Source organism: Notamacropus eugenii, chromosome 7, assembly GCF_028372415.1.
Source record: "Notamacropus eugenii isolate mMacEug1 chromosome 7, mMacEug1.pri_v2, whole genome shotgun sequence".
Lineage (NCBI taxonomy): Eukaryota > Metazoa > Chordata > Mammalia > Diprotodontia > Macropodidae > Notamacropus > Notamacropus eugenii.
Genome location: NC_092878.1, coordinates 19,016,095 through 19,032,780, shown reverse-complemented (window position 1 = coordinate 19,032,780; position 16,686 = coordinate 19,016,095). Strand labels below are relative to the sequence as shown.

The 16,686-nt window shown below is 35.9% G+C and overlaps 1 protein-coding gene across 2 annotated transcripts in view; it reads right to left on the bottom strand.

Annotated features, from left to right (window-relative positions):
- The window catches only part of FMN1 (formin 1), a 523,482-nt gene that overhangs the window by 72,967 nt on the left and 433,829 nt on the right, over positions 1–16,686 (bottom strand). For both annotated transcript variants that reach the window (XM_072623605.1, XM_072623606.1), the window contains one exon: positions 10,543–10,635. In XM_072623605.1, coding sequence (XP_072479706.1) covers positions 10,543–10,635 — 93 coding nt within the window. The remainder of the gene's footprint in view (positions 1–10,542; positions 10,636–16,686) is intronic.

Sequence of the window (16,686 nt, the reverse complement as noted above, 5' to 3'; positions counted from 1 at the left end):
GCTAAGAAAAAAAATGTAGCTTTGTACTCGATAAGAAAAACATAAAAGGAATGTTTGGATGTAACTAAGAACCTAGACGGGCAGGTCAACGTCATAGTTATTTATTTCAGAGGAGTGTAGGCTGGAAAATTTGGGAGTAAATAATGAATTTCTTTAGCTCTTAAAGTCTCATTATATGTTGTATATGCTGAATTACTGTTCCTCATGTCCATTGAGGGCATGATGAGACTAAAGGTCATCAAACGGAAGCCAACAGGACTTGATAGAACACAAAGAAAAATTTCTTGGAGACAAATAAAGGTTCTCAAGTACTAAAATGGGTGTGAAACATTGGAATCTCTTTGTGGGTTTGAGTTTCACAAGGCTAGCACTTGAGGTTGTTTATTTCCTCCCACATTCTATGCGCAGAAATATAAGTTTTCTTCTTCAAAGGGGATCCAAGATAGTGGTGAAATCTCTCTCCATGGAGAGCTCTAAGATTAGGAAATATTATCTACCTTGAATGGAGTTAAGGAGACCAAAGCAGATTTATTCAATACAAGGTTTTTGGGTGGGTTTTTTTGTTGTTGTGGTTTGGAGTGTGTGTGTGTGTGTGTGTGTGTGTGTGTGTGTGTGTGTGTGTGTGTGTGTGTGTGTGTGTGTGACTTTGCTAATGTGGTATATAAACTGGAAAAAAATATGTCTCCTTGAATTCCCTCTTTTCCATTTACTATCCAGGTGACCTTGGACAAGTCATTTTCATTATCTATAAATTAAGGAGATTGGATGAGATGACTCCTAAGGTAACTTCTAGCTCTAAATGTGTCATCCTATTCTATAAGCCTCTAATTTTACTTGGATGTTAAGAAATTTTTGTTATTTGGACTTGTGATTTCATTGCTGTAGAGAGCCCATTTCCCCTTGCAGAATGGTATCTTAGTCTTAAAGACTAAGATGGGGGTGGGGGTAGGGTGAGGACAGAGAGGAGGTAGAGACTGAAAGATTAAACCCTTTGTCCAGGATCACAGAACCAATATGAATTAGAGATAGGACCAGAACTCAGTTCTTCCTAACTGAAGCTTGTTCTCTTTGTACTATGCTATACTGTCTACCTTTTCATGATATCAGATAGATATTAAGCATAAAATTGTTGACTTGTGAGTTTGCTATGATTTTATTTGGGTTTAACTACTGGGATATAACTCTCAGACTCTTTCTGGGTCCCAGGGATCATGTATCTCCAATTTAATTGAACTGCCAGTAGATGGTGCCTAAGTTCATTTCAGACAATGAATTTCTGTTTTGCACCAGGAAATGCATCAGTTTTTTTTTTTTAATTTAAATTTTTTTTTAAGAATAAAAAGGCAACAAAATTCTATATGATCAATTACAGGATTTGAGAGTCAGAAGGAACTTCACTGGTCATCTAGTCCAATTCATACGAAAAGAAATCACCACTGTAACAAATTTCCCTTGGAGTAAGAATATGAAAGAACAAAAAAAAATTACGTGTCTGGTACTTTTAAGACTTATGCTGATTTAATACTCTATGGTTAAATACTAGTGTACAGCCAGTTTAAGCTGACAGTTTCTGGGGGGAGAAATTTCATGGAAGCTTCTTATTGCTTCCAATTTTCTCTCTAGAGTTCACTGGTGGTACTTAAGTATTAGTAACTTGAAAATGTTCTCTATGATCAGTAGGTGTTTAAGGTCCCTTTTAGCTCTAAATAACCTAATGTTTCTATGAGTGGTCAAGGAAGAGGTCTGTGTAAAGAAAGGATAAAGCAAAGAAAACAAACATAAGTCATTCTAAAAGATGAAAAGATCTTAGAGTTTTACATAATCTTGTAACAGTTTCACTCTATATTCAGGGATCACAAAAAAAAAAGAACCATCACAGAAAGTTTTTGCATCAATGTTAAAGTCTTTGGCTGCAAGCCAGACAATGAATGAAGGACGGTGAGTAATAATATGTGACAGGCACTTAGCTTCTGCCACTAGAAATGAAATTATGATCTACAACCAGAAATGAGGAGGCTGATTTGTGAATTCCAAATAACACATTAGGAGATGTAGGTGGACCAAAAATGAAACTGTATAGTTCATTATGGAAACAATCATTACTGAAGAGGGAGATCAAAGAACATTGAGCAACACAGATCTTCACAGAAAATGACTAAAAAATTGTTGGTTGGGGAAGGTGGGAAGCAGGTGGGGAAGAGTGCAAGAGCTTAATTCTTAAGACTTCACAAGTCTCATGCTGTGGTGGGCAAGTATTATTCTCACATCCTTGAAGGGTCAACATCAAGAAAAGACAAAAATACTGCCTTTTGTAAAATTAGATTTTTAGATATATCAATGACTCGCCTGAAGTCACAGTAACAAACTGCTATGGGAAACTATCCTATGATACTTCTTCAAGTATTCTAGTCTATTCTATCAAGTATTCTTCAAATCCCATAGGAGAAAGGTTTGAGACAAGTTGGTTTCCTTTGATAGAACACAGCATTATATGAATTGTTTCCTAAAAGCAAAATATTTTAAAAACCTAAAACAAATGTATTTTACATAGTTTTAAATTTTGTTCTATTAATTTTTATGTCCTAACAAATAGCTTTTAAAAACAAACCATTATTGACAATTTAATCATTTAAATTGAAATATAATAATTTAATATCAATGTTCATTAGGGATCTTCTTCTTTTTTCTGTTGTACCTCTCCATGGTTCATCCATTAAGACCGTATCTTTGACAATGGAAGAATTTGGTAAGATTCATTCTTTTATCATTTTGCAAACTGTACAATATTGGAATTTTTATTTAATTAATTAATCAAATTTGAGGAAATGGATGATTTCCAGGAGACACAGAGAGACTTAACGTGAATGAACAGGCAAAGAAGCATCCAAATGAACGTTTTTCTGCAGATAGTATGATGGTATACTTGATCCCTGAAACAACTAATAATTTGAAAAAACTTGCAGGACAGAAAATAAAACTGACAAAATATATAAAAATGGTGATGATGTGCATGGACTCATTTTATAATACTTAATATTATATAATATAATACCAATGAAATCCAGTAAGAATAGAGAAATTCCACTTAAAATAAATACAGATGTATAAAATACTTGGAAATATGCCTATCGAATATACTCAAGAACTATATGAATACAACTACAAACCATGGTTTAAACCACTGTTTAAAGACAGATTTAATTATTTAATAATTTGGAAACTTTCTCCTGATGAAGAGGAGTGCAGAAATATATTTGTATATGTAAATTATACACATATGTGTATATATAGCTACATACAGATATATACATACAATACAACCAATGAGTGAATTTGATTTCTTTGACTGTGGATAATTGTTACAAGGAATTCTTTTCTCTCTTTTCTTTTCCTAATAGGGTGAGAGATGGAAGGGAGAGAAAGTAGATTTCTGTCAATTAAAACAAATCTTTTAAAAGAAGCATTGGATGGTGTTACATATGTGAATTGCTGCATGCACTTTCAGATGAGATCACTGAAATTGTTTTAATTTGTTACAGGAGATCTTTCATGGAGTGAGGGTAATCTGTTAATGTTTGTAATATAAAAACAAAACACATCAATAATTTTTTTAAAGGCATGTGGTAGTTGTTTTTGTTTGGTTAGGTTTTGGAAGGGGGAAGGCAGAAGTTATATCATGGTAAAAACAAGAAAAATAAAAGCTTTTCTACAATATGGGAAAAACTGGAAAAAAATGGCACTGGAGTCAGAGGACTTGAGTCCACATCCTACCTCTCACTCTTAATATCTGTATGACCTTGGGAAAATCACTTAATCCTCTCCTGAACTCTGTTTCCAAGTCTATAAAATTTAGATGAGATGACCTCAGAAGTCTGTTCCATTGATCATCCAGTGAACATGATGAGAACTAGGTGTGAACAAGGCTTGGACACCTCCATTGAATCAATCAGTGAATGGCATTTCAACTAGGTACACAGGAAGTCTGTTTAGATAGACTAAGGGATTTGGTCATATTCTGTTGGACTTGTATTAAATCAATGAGGTAGGGAAGAATCAGACCAAGTTGCTAAATCAATCTTAGGATGGAAGAGAAGAATGAGTGCTCTGAAAGCTTCCCTCCCCCTTCTCAATGGCAAGTAAAAAAGGAAAATTTAATCAATCAATGAGCATTTATTAAATACCTACTGTGTTGTCAGGCATTGTTCTAGGTCCTGGGGAAATAAAGAAAAGAAGGAAACTATTCCTGATCTTAAGGAGTTTACATTCTATCAAGAAAGGAAAAAGAGGGAGAGTGGAGGTATGTGAGAAGATTAGAGATTATGAAAAGGAAAGTGATTTTTGGCTCAAGAGAATAAAAAAATGGAGATAGTAAAAAGAAAAAGAAAATGGAGTCAAAAGTAAAAGAGGGTCATTGACAGAAAATTCTAAGAATTACTTGTTTAAACTAGTCCTTTCAGGGAAAGGTCTAAGGCCATTTCACCATCATTCCAAGGAATGCTTTTCCAATGCTTCAGTTACCAAATGATCAAAATTTATTATCTCCACTGTCATAGAGACCTATTTTGTTGCCTCTTGAAATCATTGCTGCTGCTTATCCTTCCCTCTGCCCATATCCCTGACAATAATGTTAGTGATAATTGGGCTGCCATCTGCTTCATTTTCCATGTTGCTAAAATCTTTAGATTTATTTTCATAGGTGGCATTCCTTTTTAAAAAGGATAGTACAAGGCATTGTCTAAGATATGAAGACACTTCTGAGTCAGGAAAACCTAAGTCCAAGCCCTGCCTCTGATATACTAGCTGTATAACCATGAACAATATAAATATGTTTTTATCTAATATATTATAAATGCATAACCTATAAATGATATATCATATTACAAATAATAATATTAATATTATAAAGGTGCATACTTTTCCAGTCTTCTTATACTTTATTCACCCCTATATACTCTGAGATTTAGTAACTGTAGTTTCTCTGACATTCCTCACATTCCACACTCCATTTTCCACCTCAGCATTTTCACTGGCTGTCCCTCGTGTCTGGAACGTTCTCCCTCCTCTTTCCTTCTGAGCTTCCTTGGCTTCCTTCCAGACCCAGCTAAAATCCCACTTTCTATATGAATCCTTTCCTAATTCACTTTAATGCTAGCTCCTCTTTCCACTGATCATCTCTAGCTGATTTTTGTATATAGCTTGTTTTTACATGGTCATTTGCATCTTGTCTCCTTGACATGACTATGAGTTCCTTGAGAGGAGGGATTGTCTTTTGTCTTTCTTTTATCCTTAGTTCTTAGTATAGCACTTGGTACATAGTAGATGTTTAATAATTGTTTGTCTCATTCTTCCATGCATTAAAAAGATTCAATGGCTCTCTTTCTCTTTCATCATTACTAACCTCTCTTTCTTCTGTCTACCCCTTTCCTCAAAAAAAAAAAAAAAAAAAAAAAAAAACCAGAAGAAAAACATCCTTATAACAAATCATCAGAGTAAAAACAAACTCTCATTCTGGACATTTGACTATGTTCAAAACTGTATGGCTCTGAATCTTGAATTCCTCACTTCCTTTGCATTTCCCAGAACTCCAAGTACCTCGATATTTGAAGATGACGTGAATGGTCTTACTCTCCAAATAATCTGAATTGGGTGGATTGCTCACTGAGCTTTACTGGGTTTTTTTTTTAACAGCAATGAAGGGTACAGGGGAAAAATATACTTTTTCTAGCATTTAATTCAATTCAACACTTATTTATTAATTTCTTTTAAATGTAAGCCACCTGAGAGAAATGCCGAATCATCCAGGTTATGAGCCAAGACAATATTTTATCTTCTAACTATTTGGAGGAAGACTGTGAGGCACTCCTTTGAGTCTGGCCATGTGATTCACATAAGATGCAGAAATGGATTCAGAATGGATCTGACCAAAAAGTAAAGCAATCAGATATTTTATTGTTACTATCCTGTTCTAGACCTTCCTCAAAGTTTTATGTAATTCTTTATTCTTCTATGTAGGAGGTATTGGATAGCTCATACCTTGTATCTTATTTTCATTTCCCCTATGCATCATATTATCTGGAATTTAAGGACACCTGTAAGAAAGTTTTGCTGATCAAAAAAAAAAAAATCTCCAAATGACTGGTTTGAGAAACAAGAATAAGTATAGTTCAGTAAATTCCAAAGCTATGTGTATAGCTTGTCCCAGAAGTCTTAGTGTGGTTTTAAGCTATGAAAGTTTAAATTGCTTTAAACTGTACTAAGACATTTGGGACACTCTGTACCATTAAAGATCATTTCCATTAGCAATATGTCAGATAAAAATAATAGAAAATGAGATAGTACGAAGTGTGGGAGAATGCTAATGTTAGGATCCACAAAAAAAAAAATAAGTTTAGTCCATTCCAACTTCAGTTACTACTCCCTGCTAGAGTTGTAAATACAAAAGACCAATTTAACAGCATGAAAAGACCACCTACAAGAGCCATACCTGGGACCCAATCAACCTCACTGTGGATTCTTTCAATTACAGGATCCCTGCCAGGTTTATGGGAAACTTTAATGTGTGTATCACATTTTTGAGGGCTATATCGTTATGAACATGTTTGATCTGAGGGTGGGAAACCCAGAGCTTAAGTAATGCCTTCACAAGCTGACCCTGAACTGAGCTGTAAATTGGAACAAGCGAAAGAACACAATGGAAAAGGGAAATGTGCGAGAAGAAAGGTCAAATATTGTGAAGAGTGCAACTCTGGTAAGTGTTGCCATTAAAAATACTTTCACTTCTGTTTGGGGAATGAAATTAGTTAAGTAGGAGTAAGGCAGTTTCATCAAACGAGGCTATTTAAGGGTGTTTGGAGAAGGGGAGGGCCAATAAAAGACATAAAGTAAAGTTCAAAGACGCCATCGTCACTCAAGTGTGGCAACAGGATATGATTTACAAAAGAAAAATTAAATCATTATGATTGTTAGAAGAACTGAATTACAGTTCATCTAAAAATAAGCCTTTCCGTGAATCAACTGAGTCACACCTCATGTGACTTCTCAAGCATAAAGAACTCAATTGCTTAAGATTTTATGAGTGATAATAACTATCATGGAATACAAACTTCCCAGCAGGCTGCTCTGTGTAACCAAGCCATACAAACTGAAGGAAGCACTTCGTCTTACCACAATGACAGCACCAGACTCTGTGTTCCTAACTCTGGTATATAATTCTAAGAAATGGGGGAATACTTGAACTGTGCAGTAGAAAAGCCATCTGGATTTGGAATCAATGGATGTGAGTTCTAGCTCCTGTTCTATTACTTAATTCATATGTGATCTTGGGGTAAGCCATTTCATCCCTTTGTGCCTCAGTTTCCTTGCTGGTAAAATGAAGGTGTTGAAATAAGTGGCCTTTAGCATCTTCTCTGTAAGCTTTAGATCCCATCATCCTTCTTGAAATCATATTGTTCAAAAGACCCTAAATCCATTTGGGTTATAAACTCAACAAACATTAAGAAGCTATTCTATCATGTTATGTTATGTTATGTCTATTATAGAATAAAAATTTAAAATAGTTCAGTGAAATGGAAGTTTTAACACATAATTTTAAGTTGTGGCTTTCAAAATCATTCTACTAATTGTCAAGGATCTATCTCAACAGATACATCTCTTCTTTTCCAGAAAAATGAGCAAACGTTTAAAAAAGCATGCACAGAGAACTAAAAAAAATGCTATTTAGAATGTGAATAAATTACATGCTAATGGGATCACCAGAGAGAAGGCAATACAGATATCTACTAATATAAATCTAGAATATTTACCGTTCCAAATACAAGTTAAATCTAAGTACAAATTAATCTTTGTCTTAAGATCTCATTTTAAGTAAAGGAAGCCATCAGTAATTTAGGGGAAAAAAGATTTTTTTAAAAGGTCAGTTTTTATAACTAAGTTAAAAGACAGCTTCTAGTAATCACATATGAAAACTAGCTTCTTTGATGATTATTTTATTAGTAATAGCTAGTGTTAACATAGTCCTTTATGGTTTGCAAAGCACTTTACGTAAGTTATTACATATCATTAAACTTATTTTAATGATGAAGACACTGGGACTGAGAGAGAGTAAGTGATTTATTTTGGGTCACACAGATAGTGTCTGAGGTAGGATTTGAATTCATCTTTTCCTGACTGTCCACCACTCTATCCATTATGCCATCTAGCCATGTCTTTTATGATTACAGAATGTCTGTGTATTAGTCTCATTGTTTAGATTTCAGGATGGTAAACTGATGGAGTTATTTGCAGGATGTCACAGTAAAGCTTTAATTTGTTCGGTGACTACTATGAAAAGCCCTTAATATGACGGGACATCGCAGCTATGTTTCCCCATCAAAAGAGACAGCCAGTATCCAGCTTCTCTGACTCACACAGAAAATTCTGCCAATTTCCAATGACTGTTGGTCATGATTTATGGATTCACCCTGATGAGCAGTCTCCTGTTTATGGTGTGGTATCATGCTGGCCGATTCAAAATCAGCAAGGGTCGGTTGATGGCTCACCAAAGTTTCATATACTCATTTCCTTTGGCTTTCTAGCAAAGATAAATGCAAGCAGAATTTTTTTCTTTTTCTCATGCTTTTCTTTGGCTAAATTTTGAAAAAAAAAAATCAGATTAGGAAATAACCCAGAAAACAAGAAATCCTACATTCGTGGTTTTGAAGGTACTGGCAGACTGGTGACAATGAACAATATTCTCTTCCTTTGTCAGCACTATGGATAATGTAGGTGCCCAAGTGATATTTCTAAATAGAATACTATGTCTTGTAAGTCTCACTTCTATTTACTTTTCTATGAAAGATATATCTGAAATTGAACTACAGTCTCTTGCTTTCCTCACACATAAGCAATCAAGGAATTCTCACAGCATTAATGGAATCATACAGAGTTGGGAAGGATCTCCTCATCCTTCTAATCCAAGCCATCCAAGAAAGGAATCCTCACAGCATTCATGGAATCATAAAGAGTTGGGAAGCATCTCATCATCCTTCTAATCCAAGCCATCCAAGAAAGGAATACTCACAGTGTTCATGGAATCATACAAAGTTGGGAAGGATCTCCTCATCCTTCTAATCTAAACCATCTAAGAAAGGAATCCTCACAGTGTTCATGGAATCATACAAAGTTGGGAAGGGTCTCGTCATCCTTCTAATCCAAGCCATCCAAGAGAGGAATCCGCACAGTGTTCATGGAATCATACAGAGTTGGGAAGGATCTCATCATCCTTCAAATCCAAACCATCCAAGAAAGGAATCCTCACTTTTACTGACAAATGGTCAGCTAGTCTTTGCTTGAGAACTTCAAAGAGGGAAGTCATCAGGTCTCAAGGATACCTATTTCTTGGCATTTGTTTCACCTATCTCCCATTTCTGGAGTGGCCTCCTTCACCTCTTCCTCTCAGAATCTCTGGTTTTGCTTGTGGATCTAGCTCAAGTGCTACCTTCTACAGGAAGCCATTTCTAATTCTTCTCCCAGATGTTTGTGTCCCCTCTCCCAAACCTACCTTGCTTTCATTTTATGTATGTTTATACATACATGTTTACATATGTACACATTCCCCATCAGAGTATAAAGTCCTTCTAAAGGACCGTTTCATTTTTGTCTTTGTATCTTTGGTTCTTAACATGGTACCTGACACACAGTATGTGCTTCAAAAATATTTGTGATTAATTGACTCCCTTTATGATATCACCTGGCTTATTTTGCTTTTCTGAGTACAGTTGGACAAACATTTTAAAAAATCCATAATCCTCAAATTGATGAAATTCAGAGAAGTCAGAAAGGGAATTCTCAATTAAACCATTCATACCATGTAAATGAAGCGCATGACTGCTTGGAAGAGCTTTATTTGACTTCCAATGAATCAGTTTTTTAAGTAAAAATGAGCACCCACAGCATAAAGCACATAACAAATCATTTAAACTCTCTGTGCCTCAGTTTTCCTTTTTGCTAAATAGGCCTAAGATTAGACTAGATGTCCCCAAAGGTCCCTTAAAGCTCTAAATCTACTCTCCCAGGAAAAAGCAGACATGGACCCTCCTTTAAATTTATCAAAGAATGAAAGAAATAGGGTGGGGACAAATGGATAGAATTAAAATGACCTAAACAAGATTTGTTAACTAAGACCTGTGAACTTCTTTCCTCTTTAAAAATATTTTGATAACTATATTTCAGTATAATTCATTTTTTTCATAATCTAAAATATTTTATATTATACATTCAAAAACATTTTTCTGAGAAGGCGTCCGTAAACTATACCAGATTGTCAAAGGGATCTATGATGCAAAGGGTAGGGACCTCTGATCTAAGAACACTGAAAAAGGTGATATAAATCAAGCACAAATTAATTTCATATTAACTATGTACACAGGTGTTCAGGAAAGCTGCAGGAAGATGTAGAAATAGAGTGATTGGAGCTGGGTATAAATATCCAGTGACAGAAGTGAAGGTTGGACCACAGTAACTGCTCTGGGAGGATATACAATATCTGAGCAACATCCTGCCTACCTTTCTGGAAGAACACTTCTAGCTTGTCCTTAAAAGGTTGGAGATGCTCCTTTGGGGACTCCTTGCACACAACCACCATCTGCTTCTCACTTGCTGTGAAAAGAATCCCAGAATTAGAATGTTAATTAATTACTTGGCTAGATTATTAGTTGATGTTTATCCAAATTCCAGTGGTTCCCATCATGTCATAATAACAAAGGGGCCCTCACAATAACCAGGGTCATTTAGGAAAAAGGAAATGTTATACCTCCAATTTGTTCCTTAGGGCAGAAAAGTCAGGTAAGTGGGAAAAGGATAAGGTGGTTTGCTGTGGTTGCCACAGTGGACAAAAATTTTGAAGGTCTAGACTGAGAAGGTTAAGGGTTGTTTTTCTTCACATTCATAAATTTAGCCCATGTCTTTTTTTTTTTTTTTCGAAAAAGAGACTTAGAAGGCAGTTGCTGCAGATACCCCTACCCCTGAGTGGGGCAACCAGGAATATGTCAGAATTGTGCCTTCTTCATCAAGAACATGGCAGGGGGCCTGCCAGTTAGGTTATAAATGAACAGGAACATAGAAGTCAGCATTACCCTTACTAATAACCCCCCTAAAACAATAAATACAAAGCCCCCATAAAACGACTATATTTTAGACTCTAAGAAATGATTTCAGAAATTTGCAGCAAAATGAACCATCAGGCCACCTTTGAAGGGCAGGTTTGATTTGGTTGCATGAGTGTATATTATATACTATAATTCACCACAAAAAAGTACTCTCAACCTAGGCAAAGAGACATTTGCCTGAGGTTTCTGTGAGCTTGTTCCGGTATCTGAAATCCACTAGAAAAAAAAAAAACAACAAAAACCAAAAAACAAAGGTTTAATTTTTCCAAAGCTGGAGCTAATTAAAGAACACTTTGGTCTGCTGGTCATGGCCAGATTCCTGACATGTCCCTGTCTAAGAGAATATTCTGAATCTGTCGGAGCTCCAGCATAAATCAGCCATGTAGCCTGATGCTCTGATGTAGCCTGAATAATCTTGCACTCCAGGAAAGACAGAAACATGCACTTTAGCTTCTGGGTGAAGGTAATCCTGTTATGGATGCTACAGAACCTTGAACAGAAAAGGACTGGGGGAGGAGAAACCTTTTATTTCCTCTGGGTATTTTCTGTCCAAATGATTCTAGATTTTAAAAACCAATGCTTCAGTGAGCTTGTGCCTAGCAAAAATTGATTACTTTGTAATAATAGTAAGCTCTGGGGGCAGGAAGTTTTAAAAAGATCATTCAGATATCCCCTAATACCATTTTTAAAAATATCATCTCAAACATGATTTCTGGAATTTTGGACAACACTTAAGAAACTTTGAGACTGTCAGGGAAATGATAATCTGATGTTGGAGGTCTTTTGTGTCAGTTTCAGTATAACCTTATACATTTCTAAAGAATTCTGTAATAACTGCTCCCATCTCCAAACTCCAGAGTACCCACTATATCATTGTTGGAGGAGCTGAAGGAAAACAGACCATGCTAATTCATTGCTGGTGGAGCTGTGAATTGGTTTAGCCTATCTGAAAAATAGTTTGGTATTACTCAAAGAAAGTTACTACGCCACTCTTATATTTTGGTCTGGAGGTTCCACTATCAGGGTTATATCCAAAGGAAGGTATTGATAGTATTAAAAAATGTCCATACAAATATGGTCATGGTGGCATTATCTGTCAAGGTACAAAGCTGGAAACAAAATACGTGCCCAATGATTGAGAAATAACTGAACTATATGTATGAATATACTGGAATTTTTACTAGAGAGTAAATGTGATGTGATACAAATGGTACAGAATTTGGAGTCAAGAAGACCTGAGTTCAAACCCTACCTCAGATGATTACTAGAACTGGCATGGATAAACAACTTAACATCTCTGGGCTTCAGTTTCTTATCTTTACAGTGAGGGGGTTAATTTCTAAGGTCCCTTCTGTCTTTCAATCTACGATCCATTAACTTAAGATGAATATGAAGAATTCAGAAAAACTTGGAAGTCTTGTGAAAGGACAAGAGCAGAGCCAAAAGAATAATAACCATAACAATATAATGTCAACAGTGAGAGGGCACAAAACTCTGGTAAAGTATAACGGTCAATGTTAGTATTATGCTATCAGTCAAGGGACACATTCCTCCTTTCTGTCCTATACTTCAGGGAGTATAGTCAGTAAATGATAATCTGTTTTTCAGGGAGTGTACTCAGAAATAAGGACAGGTTATGCATATTAGGAAGTATCTGTTGTATCAAAACAAAATATATCAATAAATTTTAAAATAAAATACACAGTGTTTGTTGGAACAATCAGAACCCTTGGGGGGGGGGGACAAATAATTCTTAGAGAACCATCCCTATACTCATTAAGGAAATGTGTCCATGAAGAGTAGAGCAAAAGTTTGTTATTCCTGAGACAATTACTATTTCAATTATACAAATCTATCTTGCAGGAAGAAATTTTTTAAAACCTTCTTTTACTCCGCTTTGTTTAAAAAGCAAATCTTCCTTAGTTTCTCTGAAATAACCTCGTTATTCATTTCTTATGATAAAATAGTATTCTACTACATTCACAACCATAAATTTCTCATGTACTCTCCCATTGATGGACCCCATCCCCACTTGAGTTTCTAGGTCTTTACCATGACAAAAAAGAGCTTCTGTAAATATTTTTGTACATATGGGTCTTTTTGCCTTTTTTTGATTTCCTTGGAGTACAGGTAAGTAGTAGTATGGCTAGAAGTTTGCACAATTTGGTGTCTTTTGGGGCAGAGTTCCAAATTACTTTCCAGAAAGTTTGTACCAATCTATAGCTTCCTTTGCTTTTATTATGAGGTGTTTTAAAAAAATCCAATAAAACTATAATTCTAAATCATTTGTCCCCCAGATGCAAAATAAGAAATGGAAAAATAGAATTTAGAATTCTGAATGATCTTTACCTATTTCAGAGACGAAACCTCAGCAATGATTTCACAAAAGTCTCAATGCAAGGAAATGCTACATGTTTTAATGGGAAATATGAACTGCAATTTAATGAATGGATAGATGGGCTAAGAGAATTGATATAGCAGACAGAGCACTGGACTTGATGTCAGAAGACTAGTTTGGATCCTGGGTCTACCATTTATTAGCTGTGTTATCTTGGTCAAGCCAGTTAGCCTAAGCTTTGATTTCCTTAAATATGAAATAGTGATACTAGGTTTTGCACTACCTAACACATATGGTTATTGAGAGTAATTAGATGAGATAAGGCGTCAAAATAGTTTGTACAGCTTCGTCTCAATTAGTGCAAATAATGAATCTTCCTACTCTTTGACCGAGTAGCAGCATTATTTGAAATGGCACTGCATTTTTCCACAGGCCTGAAACCAACAACCATATTTTTCATAATTATAACTACAAATAACGAAAATTAAAATGCATGGGACTACCTTAGGGGATTCATTAGTCACACTAATTAGAACCTAGTTGTAAATCTTAAAATGCTCTCTAAATGTCAACTATCATATAACATTTTCCCCAAGACAACAAATAAATCTACCACATGAGACATCACATTTAGAATAAAAATTTAGGAAAGATATCAGGTCAGAGGCCAAATACATATCTGTGCCACTTGTGGTCTCAGATATCCCAGACATCTTGGATATCCCAGACACTCAGATATTTTCAAATAAGATTATAAAAATCAAAGATTTAGAGCTCCAAGTTCTATAGAGGTCATTTAGTCTAACACTCTCATTGTACAAATGATGATGTGTTGAGGTGCAGAGAAGTTAAACGATTTGACCCTAAGTAGTTAAGTGACGTGATGGAATTTGAGCCTAGGTCCTCAGATTCCAAATCCAGTGCTCTTTCCACTGGATGAACCCTTAAAAATATATAAATAATGGCAAACCTATGGCTTGTGAAATTAGATATACAGAAAAAAATTCTCAGCTCAGGTAATACAGAAAATATATCTTCATTCATAAAATAAAAGTGTTAGATAAATAGTCGCTAAAGTTCCTTTTAGGGGCAGCTAGGTGAAGCCATGACTAGAATGTTGAGCCTGGAATCAGGAAGAGTCATCTTCCTGAGTTCAAATCTGGCCTCAGACACTTACTAGCTGTGTGACCCTGGGCAAGTCACTTAACCCTGTTTGCCTTAGTTTCCTCATCTGTAAAATGAGCCAGAGAAGGAAATGGCAAACCACGTCTGTCAAGAAAACCCCAAAAGGGGTCACGAAGAGTCAGACACAACTGAAAGCAACAACAAAGTCTCTTTTCAGCTCAAGAATTCTGTGCTTCTATGTATATAGAGCAGGAGTAAAGACTGATCAAATAAATTAATTAGGGATTCATATACATATCCATTTATTGAGGCCAGTCACTTGCTTACATGTGATGCTCTCTTGTGACTTAGTCTAAGAAGAAAGTAAAAAGTGTCCTGATGTGAGAATCAACAGAATTAAATTCTCACCCTAGCTCTGTCATTAACAATCTGTATGAAATCAGACAAGATACTTCCCTTCTGTGGACCTTGGTTTCATCATATATATAACCCTAGTCCCAAAGTCAATTGCCATGGGTTTTTCTCCTCAGTTGTAGAGAGCAATGCCTTGCCCTGTACAAGGTGTGGGTCTTCCTGACTTCTCTTCAGGTTGCTGAAGGAAAAGACATTGGGAAAACATGAAAGGAACAGGGAATGGGATTGGTTTCTCCATCTTCTCTCTTGAAGTTGGAAGCCAGAAGCACTCAAAGTGATTGCAGAACCCAAAGCAACTCTGAGACTCAAGAGAACACAAGACTGAAGAGTTCTCCTTTCTCACCAACTCCAAACCACCCTACACACAAAGCACTGTATTCATCATCACCATTGAAAACAGTGCCCCTTACCAATTAGCTTTGGGATGGGTAATGGGACACTTTGCTTTTTTACTTACATATGTCCTAGCACTCAACGTACACAAAATGAGGATATTAGATTTATGTTTCTGTGATGACAATACTGTCCATAGGATAGAAATCCATTTGAATTGCCACAACCATGTTTGAATTTCATTCTTGCGTTTCACAGCAGAGATCCAGAACTTGAAATCAAGGTATAAGATCTTACTTAAGAAAGCCATCTCACTACTATTTATAACAAGCAGAAATATGAGTTAAAATATTGATGAATACATACATTGCATTTATTCTTTTCTTATATAATATGAGGAGGTCAGTTTTCTGTCATAACAGCCCCAACTGAAAGTGCTCTCCTCAAATTTTCTCCTTCTAACTAAATCGTCCTCAACTACTTTATCTTTGTCTCTTTTTCCTTATCATACCCTAATTCATGTAATTTATTTATGGTTATGTTGTATCCAGCTATCAAAATGTAAACTTTTAAAGGGCTGGGACTGTCCTTTTTCATCTCTTGACTCCTAGTGCTTACCATGGTATTTAACATCAATGAAATAAGTGTGTTGAAATGAATGAAATATTATTTTCTCAACAATTTTGTTACTCTTTCTATCAATATTGTTATTATTGGAGATTTATTTGGGATTTCTTAGGCATCCCCACCTCTAATTTTAGTCTGTGTTTCACCTCAGTGTGATGTACTACCACTAACACTAACTACTGAGTAACCATCTCTGCTTAGCCAGTAAGCCCTAGAAACAGCAACCCTTAGACCACCAATCCTGCCATCAGCCCAGTCGCCAGAGCCGCTCAGGGTCCAGAAGAGTGACCCTTGTGGAAACGTGACTTGGCAACTGCCTCTGCTAGAATTGTAGCCCCCATCTCCTCAGCAGTCATAACTACCGAAGACTTGGAATACTAAGACCACCACTAAAGTCTTTGGCACTTCAAAAGACTGTCCTTTGGGTCAGAAAAGTCTGGTTTGAGTCCTGCCTCTGACATATACCAGTTATGTAACTAGGGTCATTTAACCTCTCAGAGCCTAAGGCAATTTTTCAAGTTACAGATGAGATACTGAACTTCATAGGTGGAATGGGCTGGTTTCTCCACCAGGAGTTCCCTACACTGATGAAATCCTAGGTCCACCCTATGGAACCCCACCCCCCCAAAAAACAGACTAAAAAGTAAGGTATATCTATCCTATAAAGACAAAAATAGTTCTAGATAAGTGTGACTTAGTAGTCTT